Source organism: Balaenoptera ricei, chromosome 1 (assembly GCF_028023285.1).
Source record: "Balaenoptera ricei isolate mBalRic1 chromosome 1, mBalRic1.hap2, whole genome shotgun sequence".
NCBI classification, from domain to species: Eukaryota; Metazoa; Chordata; class Mammalia; order Artiodactyla; family Balaenopteridae; genus Balaenoptera; species Balaenoptera ricei.
Window position 1 is genome coordinate 134078787 of NC_082639.1, and position 14194 is coordinate 134092980.

At 39.3% G+C, this 14194-nt stretch overlaps 1 protein-coding gene across 9 annotated transcripts in view; it reads left to right on the forward strand.

The window, feature by feature from the left end:
• Positions 1-14194, forward strand: part of DNM3 (dynamin 3) — a 576309-nt gene that overhangs the window by 204678 nt on the left and 357437 nt on the right. For all 9 annotated transcript variants that reach the window (XM_059936430.1, XM_059936401.1, XM_059936392.1 and 6 more), the window contains exon 7: positions 10409-10551. In XM_059936430.1, coding sequence (XP_059792413.1) covers positions 10409-10551 — 143 coding nt within the window. The remainder of the gene's footprint in view (positions 1-10408; positions 10552-14194) is intronic.

A 14194-nucleotide genomic window follows, 5' to 3' on the forward strand; every position in this document is an offset into this window, starting at 1 on the left:
CTGTTTTTGAAATATCAGTCTGTGATGGTTAGGTTAAATTTTCTGTATGGTTTTGTTTAGGATTGATTTGTTCCTTAATTTACAATCTTGAAAATACATAAGCAATTATTGATCTACATTCCTCTAAGAAGCTTTTCCAGATAATCCCTTTCCCTGTGACAGATAGAATTAGGCCCTCTGCCTCCCCTCATCCCACGCACGTACACATTTCTTGCATAAAAATTCAGCAGGCTTGGCCACATATTTTCCTGCCCTTAGTAGAGTTAAGTGTCATTGTCATTGAGTGTAGAGCTCCCACCCCAAGTTTTGATCACATTGACTCAGTGAGCAGCTTTTCTCACAAGAAGCACTCTGGAGGGGAGCTTCAAGATAGTGGAAGAGTAAGACGTGGAGATCACCTTCCTCCCCACAAACACATCAGAAATACATCTACATGTGGAACAACTCCTACAGAACACCTACTGAATGCTGGCAGAAGACCTCAGGCCTCCCAAAAGGCAAGAAACTCCCCACATACCTGGGTAGGGCAAAAGAAAAAAGAAAAAACAGAGACAAAAGAATAGGGACAGGACCTGCCCCGGTCGGAGGGAGCTGTGAAGGAGGAAAGGTTTCCACACACTAGGAAGCCCCTTCGCGGGCGGAGATTGCAGGTGGCGGGGGGTGGGGGGAAGCTTTGGAGCCATGGAGGAGAGCGCACCAACAGGGGTGCGGAGGGCAAAGCGGAGAGATTCCCGCACAGAGGATCGGTGCCAACCAGCACTCAGCAGCCCAAGAGGCTTGTCTGCTCACCCGCTGGGACGGGCGGGGGTTGGGAGCCGAGGCTCGGGCTTCGGAGGTTGGATCCCAGGGAGCGGACTGGGGTTGGTGGCGTGAACACAGCCTGAAGGGGGCTAGTGCACCACAGCTAGCCGGGAGGGAGTCCGGGAAGAAGTCTGGACCTGCCGAAGAGGCAAGAGACTTTTTCTTGCCTCTTTGTTTCCTGGTGTGCGAGGAGAGGGGATTAAGAGCACAGCTTAAAGGAGCTCCAGAGAGGGGTGCGAGCCGTGGCTATCAGCGCGGACCCCAGAGACGAGCATGAGACGCTAAGGCTGCTGCTGCCACCACCAAGAAGCCTGTGTGCAAGCACAGGTCATTATCCACACTGCCCCTCCCGGGAGCCTGTGCCGCCTGCCACTGCCAGGGTCCCGTGATCCAGGGACAACTTCCCCGGGAGAACGCACAGCGCGCCTCAGGCTGGTGCAACGCCACGCTGGCCTCTGCCGCCACAGGCTTGCCCCACATCCGTACCCCTGCCTCCCCCCCGGCCTGAGTGAGCCAGAGCCCCCGAATCAGCTGCTACTTTAACCCCATCCTGTTTGAGTGAAGAACAGACGCCCTCAGGCGACCTACACACAGAGGCGGGTCCAAATCCATCGCTGAACCCCAAGATCTGTGCGAAAAAGAAGAGAAAGGGAAATTTTTCCCAGCAGCCTCAGGAGCAGCGGATTAAATCTCCACAATCAACTTGATGTACTCTGCATCTGTGGAATACCTGAATAGGCAACAAGTCATCCCAAACTGAGGAAGTGGAGTTTGGGAGCAACGATATTTATATTTTTTTTCCCTTTTTCTCTTTTTGGGAGTGTGTATGTGTATGCTTCTGTGTGTGATTTTGTCTGTATAGCTTTGCTTTTACCATTTATCCTAGGGTTCTGTCTGTCCGTTTATTTTGTGTGTTTTTTTTTTAGTATAGTTTTTAGCACTTGTTATCATTGGTGGATTTGTTTTTTGGTTTGGTTGCTCTCTTCTTTCTTTCTTTCTTTTTCTTTTTTATTATTACTTAAAAATTTTTTTTAATAATTATTTTTTATTTTTTATTTTAATACCTTTATTTTATTTTATTTTATCTTCTTCTTTCTTTCTTTCTTTTTTTCCTCCCTTTTATTCTGAGCCGTGTGGTTGACAGGCTCTTGGCGCTCCAGCCAGGTGTCAGGGCTGTGCCTCTGAGGTGGGAGAGCCAAGTTCAGGACATTGGTCCACAAGAGACCTCCCAACTCCACGTAATATCAAACGGGGAAAATCTCCCAGAGATCTCCATCGCAATGCCAAGACCCAGCTCCACTCAATGACCAGCAAGCTACAGTGCTGGACACCCTATGCCAAACAACTAGCAATACAGGAACACAACCCCATCCATTAGTAGAGAGGCTGCCTAAAATCATAATAAGGCCACACACACCCCAAAACACACCACCAGACGTGGACCTGCCCACCAGAAAGACAAGATCCAGGCTCATCCACCAGAACACAGGCACTACTCCCCTCCAACAGGAAGCTTACAGAACACACTGAACCAACCTTAGCCACTGGGGACAGACACCAAATACAATGGGGAACTACGAACCTGCAGCCTGTGAAAAGGAGACCCCAAACACAGTAAGATAAGCAAAATGAGACGACAGAAAAACACACAGCGGATGAAGGAGCAAGGCAAAAACCCACCAGACCTAACAAATGAAGAGGAAATAGGCAGTTTACCTGAAAAAGAATTCAGAATAATGGTAGTAAAGATGATCCAAAATCTTGGAAATAGAATGGAGAAAATACAAGAAACGTTTAACAAAGACCTTAAAGAACTAAAGAGCAAACAAACAGTGATGAACAACACAATAAATGAAATTAAAAATTCTCTAGAAGGAATTAATAGCTGAATAACTGAGCAGAAGAACGGATAAGTGACCAGGAAGATAAAATAGTGGAAATAACTACTGCAGAGCAGAATAAAGAAAAAAGAATGAAAAGAAATGAGGACAGTCTCAGACACCTCTGGGACAACATTAAATGCACCAATATTCGAATTATAGGGGTCCCAGAAAAAGAAGAGAAAAAGAAAGGAACTGGGAAAATATTTGAAGATTATAGTTGAAAACTTCCCTAATATGGGAAAGGAAATAGTTAATCGAGTCCAGGAAGCACAGAGAATCCCATACAGGCTAAATCCAAGGAGAAACACGCCAAGACACATATTAATCAAACTATCAAAAATTAAATACAAAGAAAAAATATTAAAAGCAGTGAGGGAAAAACAACAAATAACACACAAGGGAATCCCCATAAGGTTAACAGCTGATCTTTCAGCAGAAACACTGCAAGCCAGAAGGGAGTGGCAGGACATATTTAAAGTGATGAAGGAGAAAAACCTACAACCAAGATTACTCTACCCAGCAAGGATCTCATTCAGATTTGATGGAGAAATTAAAACTTTACAGACAAGCAAAGCTAAGAGAATTCAGCACCACCAAACCAGCTTTACAACAAATGCTAAAGGAACTTCTCTAGGCAGGAAACACAAGAGAAGGAAAAGACTTACAATAACAAACCCAAAACAATTAAGAATATGGTAATAGGAACATACATATCGATAACTACCTTAAATGTAAATGGATTAAATACTCCAACCAAAAGACATAGACAGGCTAAATGGATACAAAAACAAGACCCGTATATATGCTGTCTACAAGAGACCCACCTCAGACCTAGGGACACATACAGACTGAAAGTGAGGGGATGGAAAAAGATATTGCATGCAAATGGAAATCAAAAGAAAGCTGGAGTAGCAATTCTCATATCAGACAAAATAGACCTTAAAACAAAGATTATTACAAGAGACAAAGAAGGTCACTACATAATGATCAAGGGATCAATCCAAGAAGAAGATATAACAATTGTAAATATTTATGCACCCAACATAGGAGCACCTCAATACATAAGGCAAATGCTAACAGCCATAAAAGGGGAAATCAACAGTAACACAAAATAATACTAGGGGACTTTAACACCACACTTTCACCAACAGACAGATCATCCAAAATGAAAATAAATAAGGAAACACAAGCTTTAAATGATACATTAAACAAGATGGACTTAATTGATATTTATAGGACATTCCATCCAAAAAACAACAGAATACGCATTCTTCTCAAGTGCTCATGGAACATTCTCCAGGAGAGACCATATCTTGGGTCACAAATCAAGCCTTGGTAAATTTAAGAAAATTGAAATCATATCAAGTATCTTTTCCAACCACAACACTGTGAGACTAGACATCAATTAAAGGAAAAAATCTGTAAAAAATACAAACACATGGAGGCTAAACAATACACTACTTAATAACCAAGAGATCACTGAAGAAATCAGAGGAAATCAAAAAATACCTAGACACAAATGACAATGAAAACACGATGATCCAAAATGCAGCAAAAGCAGTTCTAAGAGGGAAGTTGTTAGCAATACATTTCTACCTCAAGAAACAAGAAACATCTCAAATAAACAACCTAACCTTACACCTAAAGCAATTAGAGAAAGAAGAACAAAAAAGCCCCAAAGTTAGCAGAGGAAAGAAATCATAAAGATCAGATCAGAAATAAATGAAAAAGAAATGAAGGAAATGATAGCAAAGATCAATAAAACTAAAGGCTGGTTCTTTGAGAAGATAAACCAGATTGATAAACCATTAGCCAGACTCATGAAGAAAAAAAGGGAGAAGACTCAAATCGATAGAATTAGAAATGAAAAAGAAGTAACAACTGACACTGCAGAAATACAAAAGATACTGAGAGATTACTACAGGCAACTCTATGCCAATAAAATGGACAACCTGGAAGAAATGGACAAATTCTTAGAAATGCACTACCTTCCGAGACTGAAAAAGGAAGAAATAGAAAACATGAACAGACCAATCACAAGCACTGAAATTGAAACTGTGATTAAAAATCGTCCTACAAACAAAAGCCCAGGACCAGATGGCTTGACAGGGAAATTCTATCAATCATTTAGAGAAGAGCTAACACCTATCCTTCTCAAACTCTTCCAAAATAAAGCAGGGGGAGAAACACTCCCAAACTCATTCTACGAGGCCACCATCACCCTGATACCAAAACCAGACAAAGATGTCACAAAGAAAGAAAACTATAGGCCAATATCACTAATGAAGATAGATGCAAAAATCCTCAACAAAATACTAGCAAACGGAATCCAGCAGCACACTAAAAGGATCATACACCATGATCAAGTGGGGTTTATCCCAGTAATACAAGGATTCTTCAATGTACGCAAATCAATCAATGTGATAAACCATATTAACAAATTGAAGGAGAAAAACCATATGATCATCTCAATAGATGCAGAGAAAGCTTTTGACAGAATTCAACACCCATTTATGATAAAAAACCCTCCAGAAAGTAGGCATAGAGGGAACTCACCTCAACATAATAAACGCCATATATGACAAACCCACAGCCAACATCGTCCTCAATGGTGCAAAACTGAAACCATTTCCACTAAGATCAGGAACAAGACAAGGTTGCCCACTCTCACCACTATTATTCAACATAGTTTTGGAAGTTTTACCCACAGCAATCAGAGAAGAAGAAGTAATATAAGGAATCCAAATGGGAAAAAAGGAAGTAAAGCTGTCACTGTTTGCAGATGCCTTGATACTATACATAGAGAATCCTAAAGATGCTACCAGAAAACTACTAGAGCTAATCAATGAATTTGGTAAAGTAGCAGGATACAAAATTAATGCACAGAAATCTCTTGCATTGCTATACACTAATGCTGAAAAATCTGAAAGTGAAATTAAGAAAACACTCCCATTTACCACTGCAACAAAAAGAATAAAATATCTAGGAATAAACCTCCTAAGGAGACAAAAGACCCGTATGCAGAAAATTATAAGACACTGTTGAAAGAAATTAAAGATGATAAAATAGATGGAGAGATATACCATGTTCTTGGATTGGAAGAATCAACATTGTGCAAATGACTGTACTACTCAAAGCAATCTACAGATTCAATGCAATCCCTATCAAACTACCACTGGCATTTTTCACAGAACTAGAACAAAAAATGTCACAATTTGTATGGAAACACAAAAGACCCCCAATAGCCAAAGGAATCTTGAGAAAGAAAAACGGAGCTGGAGGAATCAGGCTCCCTGACTTCAGACTATACTACAAAGCTACAGTAATCAAGACAGTATGGTACTGGCACAAAAACAGAAACATAGGTCAATGGAACAGGATAGTAAAGCCCAGAGATAAACCCACGCACATATGGTCACCTTATCTTTGATAAAAGAGGCAAGAATGTACAGTGGAGAAAAGACAGCCACTTCAATAAGTGGTGCTGGGAAAACTGGATAGCTACATGTAAAAGAATGAAATTAGAACACTCCCTAACACCATACACACAAAAAAACTCAAATTGGATTAAAGACCTAAATGTAAGGCCAGACACTATCAAAGTCTTAGAGGAAAACATAGGCAGAACACTGTATGACATAAATCACAGCAAGATCCTTTTTGACCCACCTCCTAGAGAAATGGAAATAAAAACAAAAATAAACAAATGGGACCTAATGAAACTTGAAAGCTTTTGCACACAAAGGAAACCATAAACAAGATGAAAAGAGAACCCTCAGAATGGGAGAAAATATTTGCAAATGAAGCAACTGACAAAGGATTAATCTCCAGAATTTACAAGCAGCTCATGCAGGTCAATATCAAAAACAAACAAACAAACAAACAACCCATTCCAAAAAAGGGCAGAAGACCTTAATAGACATTTCTCCAAAGAAGATATACAGATTGCCAACAAACACATGAAAGAATGCTCAACATCACTAATCATTAGAGAAATGCAACTCAAAACTACAAAGAGATATCATCTCACACCAGTGAGAATGGCCATCATCAAAAAATCTACAAACAATAAATGCTGGAGAGGGTGTGGAGAAAAGGGAACCCTCTTGCACTTTTGGTGGGAATGTAAATTGATACAGCCACTATGGAGAACAGTGTGGAGTTTCCTTAAAAAACTAAAAACAGAAATACCATACGACCTAGCAATCCCACTACTGGGCATATACCCTGAGAAAAATGTTCATTGCAGCTCTATTTACAATAGCCAGAACATGGAGGCAACCTAAGTGTCAATCAACAGATGAATGGATAAAGAAGATGTGGCACATATATACAATGGAATATTATTCAGCCATAAAAGGAAACGAAATTGAGTTATTTGTCGTGAGGTGGATGGACCTAGAGTCTGTTATACAGAGTGAAGTAAGTCAGAAAGAGAAAAACAAATACCATATGCTAACACATATATATGGAATCTAAAAAAAAAAAAAAAAAAAGGTCATGAAGAACCTAGGGGCAAGACGGGAATAAAGACACAGACGTACTAGAGAATGGACTTGAGGATACGGGGAGGGGGAACGGTAAGCTGGGACAAAGTGAGAGAGTGGAATGGACATATATACACTACCAAACGTAAAATAGATAGGTAGTGGAAAGCAGCCGCATAGCACAGGGAGATCAGCTCGGTGCTTTGTGACCATCTAGAGTGGTGGGATGGGGGGCTGGGAGGGAGGGAGGGAGGGAGACGCAATGGGGAAGAGATATGGGGACATATGTATATGTATAACTGATTCACTTTGTTATAAAGCAGAAACTAACACAGCATTGTAAAGCATTTATACTCCAATTAAGATTAAAAAAAAACACTCTGTAACTTTTATCTATGAACTTAAATCAGTCAAGTAATTATCGAAAGTTCTGATTGTTCCCTCCTAGAAGGTGTCAGTAGAGGCTATCGCAGTAATAGGCTGCTTGTTACATTATACCCGAACCATTTGGGCAAAACAATTGAAGAAGTTTTAGAAAATAAAAAACAGTGGTGCACTTCTATTTCAAGCGACATAGTACTTCTATTTTAATGTGAAATTTGTACTTTTAAATTAAGGGTAGATGAGTATTTGGAAGCCATGAAGCAGTGATAGTTGTGTCATTTAAAAATTATGAACATGTTTTAGAGAAGGAACACTGGTTTGTCATACAAGAACCATGATAGTCTATCAATATATTTAGCTCTGGTAAAATTCTTTTTTGATTACTGCTTTCATGCCTGTATTGGTTTAAGAAAAAAAATGTTAGAGAAATATCACTAAGATGATTAGAAAGATAAAGTTAGAAATAAATTAAGTTGTGAATACTGGATGGATATGATTGACCATTTGGTTACTACAGGTGACCCCTAAATTATGGCATAACTGATTCTGGTTGACTGAAAATTGAATAAATGTTATACTGAAGATCTTTCATTTCCTAGATAATCCGTTTCTCTGTTGCTTCAAGGACCTTCATACTGTGTTTGAAATTAAGATAATTTTATTGCTGATTTAATGTGCACCAACACCTCTGACCCTGAGCCAGTTACTATAGCAAAAACTGGAAGAGAACAGGACAGTTTTGAGGAATAGAAAGGAATATTATTATGGCTGGAGTGCAGAGAATGAGGGAATGAGTTGTAAGAGATGAATTTGGAGATGTAAGCAGTGGCTGGATCCTACAGTGTTTGTAGGCCAAGTTAAGGATTTTGGCTCTTATCCTAAGAGCAGTGGGGAGTCAGTTGCTTAAGGAATCTGAGAAGGTGAATAACACAGTCATATCTGTGGGTTAGAAAGGATTATGGTGGTTGCAGATAGGAAGATCAACAGTAGAGATGAGAGGACCACTTAGGAGTCAAAGTGAGAAACGATGGTAGCTTGGTCTCGGTTAGGGCCAGTGGAGATGGGAAAAGAAAGCAGATTTGAGAAATGTTTTGGAAAATTGAGAACTTGGTGGTAGATTAGCTCTGGTGGGTGATGGAGAGGTAAAGTCAAGGATAACTCCCAAGTTCCCAGGTTGTTATGAAGTCATCAAAATGGAGAACCCTGAAGGGAATATTAGGTACTTTTTTTCAGACATGCTGAGGTTGATGCTTCCAAGAGGAGAAGTCAGGCAGGTGGTCTAATACTTATACCCTCACCAAAGATAAGAAGTCTGGTCTTTAGATAACATGTCCATAGCCACAGGTGTTTGAATATTTATTGAAACCATGGATGAAATGATTGCCTTAGTAGAGAACAGACAGTGACCAAAGAAGAGGTGTAGGACCCACATTTGAGGAATATCAATATTTACAGGTCTGGCAGAGGAGAACAACTTGGCAAAGGAGATGGAGACGGTATTCAGAAAGGTTAGGAGAAAAATGACAGGAGCTGGGGTCATGAAAGCTAAGGAAAGAAGTGTTTTAGAAAGCTAGGAGTGGTCCACAGTATTGCTTTGCTATTGAGATATATGAGAAACAAATGGTAGAAACCAAGTATTTTGATTATTTACCACTCACATGGCAGTCAGGTGGCTATTGGTTTCTCGTGGTTACTGTTACTCTTAGATTTGGGGGTTTGTGTCTTGTGGAATTGCTACTGGGAATGCAGTCTTCTCCCTTCTTTTGTTTTCTGCTTCAGAGCCATAATGGCAGCACATGCCAGGGGAATAACATGATAAGTCATAACTGTGGACAAGGGTATAATATAGTATGAACTATTGACAATTAAATAACTATAGATTTGTTGAATAGATATATCCAGGTAACCTCAGATGAACATAAAAATGATTTAAAATGGTTCTTCAGTCAGTCTGGGTCTATTTATTCCCCTTACTTTAAATTTATTATTCTTTTTCCTACATTTCTATGAAGTTGATATTCTTTCTCTTGATTCTGAGTTTATTCCTTAAGCAGTTCAAGAAGATGATCTATTTTTTTTCCTTTTAATTCAGACTTTCCTTAATTACACTGTAATAGAAAGAACATCAGGCAGAGAGCTAACCAGCCTGGGTTTATATCCCACCTTTGTTCTCAATTAATTGTGTCCCTCTTAGAAAATCTCTGGGAGAATTTTTTATCAGACTGAGCTTGTGGTGCCAGCAGATGACTTCAGTGGAAATGCCAAGCAGGTGGTTAGGTAGAGATATCAACAAGAAAGCTTATGAGCAGCCTGTTGAGGGTGTAAGCCAGTGACTAACCACAGTTGGACTGGGGCCTAAAGGTGGAGGTGAGAGGAAACACCTGCCTGAGCTATAAAATGGAGAGGAACTTAACAGCTGACAGGTACCTCTGAGCTCCACCAGTGGTAAGACATTTGGTCCTGAGAACTCAGGCAGCACCTGTAACTCTCCATTTCCTTCATTTGTACCACATTCTAACTTAAGGTTCCTTTTGACAAGGTAGCTGATCTGACAAATCAATCCATGTTAAGGTGTTATTAGGCAGCTTCATTAGTAACATTAGCTGCCTTTTAACAGGGTATCCCAGACGTAAAAAGACTGTCCAAGCAAGTGACTTTAGCTGAAGGAATTTTGAGCTTCGCCGTAGGGCAGTGGATGAGAGTTGGAGTTATCTGTCTACACAGTCAGTCTCACATGTATGTATGGCTTTTTAAGGTTTTGAATGACCTGGAAAACAGTGAAGGGCGATTTTTGTCTTCTGAGTTGATCTTCAATCTGTTGTATGAGTGCATGATTTTGTTTGTTTTATTTAGCAACTTACCAACCACATTCGAGACACCCTACCTAACTTCAGGAACAAACTGCAGGGACAGTTGCTGTCCATAGAACACGAAGTAGAAGCCTATAAAAACTTCAAGCCAGAAGACCCCACCAGGAAGACCAAAGCATTGCTGCAGTGAGTTACCTTTCCCTTCTCTTGTTCAGCATTTTAAACTAACTCTTCAGTTTTCTTTTTCCTTAGTCTATTTGTCATGCCATTTTCTAGGTTTTTTCATAAAAGTAAAGTATATGAGTGAGGCTTTGTATATGTCATACAATGAGCCTTGAATCTTTGTTTTGTAAAAAAATAATTGTTGATATTAATTCTATTATTATAAATTTAACCAATGCCCAATCCTATGCCCAATTTTATATTGTGTTTTTATAATTGGATTCAGTAAATGAGCAAAACCAACAGTGATAACTCGGCAGGGTTTTTTTGCCCTTAGTCTTTAGAAGTGGGCTAAGTTCCTGTAGAAAAGCAACTGTTTCTATTGTTGTCACTTGTAGTTATTATCTTTTTATTTCAGTCATTTCATATCATCTATCTGTGTGTATTTTTCAATGCAATGAGAACCAAGGATTTAATTTTTAAAAAAGTACACACAGTAAGAACACATTTAAATTATTTTCCTTTTTGGTAATGATTTTAATGTAGCCCTTTAGAAACACAAATGTGAAAACTGCCAAGTATCTTTTTACTCCTTCATGATCTTGCTGTCTTGTCCTTGGGTTATTAGATTTATCCCTGAGGGTTCTTGGGTTAGGATAGCAGAGTTGTTGGAGAATTGCCAGCCCCTTATGTCTTTTATCCTCATTCCTTCTTTCAGCCCCTTTCAGCCTCATCTATTCTTTTATCCCTGTGCCGCAAATTGCCTCTCTCTCCACCAGAAGACCCCCACTGACCAGCTTACATTCCAAGACATCTGAAGTCCATCTCTAAAGATGATGCTTGTCACTTCTTATGGCCCCTTTCTCCCTCTGCAGTCCTGTAATCAAAATACCCTTAATCTGGCATTTAAAATGCACAACATAATTCCTTTTATTTGTGGGGAAATTTCTAAATGTTCAAATTAAGTAACATATTAAATGCATTATCTTATATTCCTCCATTTAAAAAAATAATAAGATCATATGGTGGAAAGAATTTTTTTTCTTGGATTCATCTCTTTCCTAGTTTATCTTTTCTTTTCATTCTTGGCTTTGGTTAAGCTCCTATAAAACTCTCTAAGTTACAGAGAAAGGAAAGCTATTTCTGTTTAGACCCTAGGTCATCATCCTAACACCCAACTGAAACTATTCTCTTTGCAAAGACTGGATCTTGCCTCTGTAATTCTGTTGGACTCAGGTTACAATTTTCCACAGCTGGATTCTTCCCTTGTTAGGGAGCTGATTCAGCTCTTTCTTTCCTTTTTTCCTTCTTTCCTTCCTTCCTGCCTTCCTCCCTTCCTCCCTCACCCCCTTTCTTCATTACTTCCTTCTTGCCTTGCTCTCATCTCTGTGTATCCTATTTGATGACTGGCTCTGTGCTAACTACTGGGAATTCAATAGTGAATAAGATTTTAACCCTCAAAAAGCGGCCACAGTAGAGCAGTGGAAACAGACATATAAACAACTGTGTTAAAATCTGATAAATGCTACATTTCTGGTAAGAATAAAATGTTAAGGGAACCCGGGTAAAGAGCACTTACATGTGAGGAAAAGTGTGAATTCACAGAGAAAAAGATACTTGAATGAGACCCTGAAGTATGGGAGGAGTTTGTCAGGTGGAAGAAGGAGGTCAAGAGAAGAGTGTGAACTTCGGTACGGCTTGTTCTAGTGGGCCAGGTGGCTGGGCTGTAGGATACAGGGAATGGAGGTGAATTTTCAAAAGTTTCCCAATGTTTCATACCTTTCCAGGTGTTTAAAGTTAGATTAATATTAGCATACACATGAACATAGCTACATCTAATTATATTCTAAGTTTTCTGGCCTAAATATTTGCAGTTACTTTTAATTCATCCATGATTTTGATGAAAGAGAATAAAAGATTCAAGTTTTAGGTGGTTTGGGTTTTTTTTCCTAATCTAACAGATTTTGAATTTGAAAGTGTTCCAGTATGTCAAAATTAGAGTTTCTAAACCTACTAATCACAAATACAAGTAGTCATTTTTTCTCTATAATATATTTCTTTGTTTTTTACCAACTGCCTTGAGGTAATTCATTCCTTCATTGAACTTATTGAGTACCTCTTGTATGACAGGCAGGGGGAAATAAATAAAATGCATGGTCCTTGCCCTTTGGAGAGAGACTGATAGATGCACGATGGTGATGTACTCTGCTAAGTGCTATGCTGAAAATATTCTGAGAAAGCCAAGGAGGGGCCCTTCATCTGGGTGGCAATGAGTGGTGGTGGGGAATAGGGCTGTGGATCATGGAAAGTTTCCTGTAAAAACTAATGCTTGAACTGAGTCTTGAAGGACAGATAAAAATTAGCCAGACAAAGAAGCACAAGGCAGAGCAGAAAGGAAAACAAGTATAAAAGCACAGAGATTTGGTACATGTGGGGAACTGCAAATAGCTTCTTTATGGTTGGCTTGGAAGGTGAGTGGGGATGAGAAGTAAGAGATGGGGCCTCCAGGGCCAGACCATGGAGAATCTTAGGTGATGGGGTAAGGTGTTTTAATTTTATTAAATTCTGAGGAGTCATTGGAAAACAAGGCTAGACCTAGTTGTAGAGGGGCATGGGTGGGGAGTCAGAAATTTATATTGTTCTGGCAGAATGAGGTCTGTGATGCTGGGCCCAGGGAAGAGAGTAGCTCATGAAGTATGAGGGGGCTCAGCTGGAGCAGTTGGAACACTAGGTGATTGTAATGTCACAGGAGTTGTGGCTCATTTGACCATTATATATAAGGTTTTATTGCTTAACTTTAATTCTTAATTTAAGTATTTTAAAATACCATTTTATGGTTGTAACTAAATGGGCGAATGCATTTAATGACACAGATATTTAAAATATATTTTATTTTATTTATTTTATTTTTTTATTTTTTTTTCTACTTGTGGGTATGTATTCAAAAGAGTTGAAAGCAAAGACTTGAACAGGTATTTGTACATTCATAGGAACATTATTCACAATAGCCAAAGATGGAAATAACACAAATGTTCACTGATGTATGAATGGATAAACAAAACATGAGGGGGTTTTTTGTATATGCATTCAATGGAGTATGCTTCAGCCCTAAAAATTAAGGAACTTCTGACACATGCTACAACATGATGAACCTTAAAGATATTACGCTGAGTGAAATAAGCCAGACACAAAAGGACAAATACTGTATGATTCCATTCATATGAGGCACCTAGAAGAGTCAAATTCGTAGAGACAGAAAGTAGAATGGTGGTTGCCAGGGGTAGGGGGAGAGGAGAATGGGGAGTTATTTTTTAATAGATACCGAATCTCACTTTAGGAAGGTGAAAAAGTTCTGGAGATGGATGGTGGTGATAGTTTCACAACAGTGTGAATGTCCTTAATGCCACTGAACTATACACCTAAAAGTAATTAAAATGTTAAATGTTATGTATATTTTACAAAAACAAACAAACCAACCAAAAATCCTTCCAAAGCAGAAACCTGATCTTCTCAATCCTCTGCTTAGGATCTTTTAATGATTTCTGTTTACAGTTAGCATGGGCTGCAAGGCCCTGCATTACCTGGCTGATGTTTACTTTGCCAGCCTCATTTTGGGAAGGAAGAAAGGGAGGTAGGGAGGGATAAAGGGAGGAATCAGAGCTGAGAT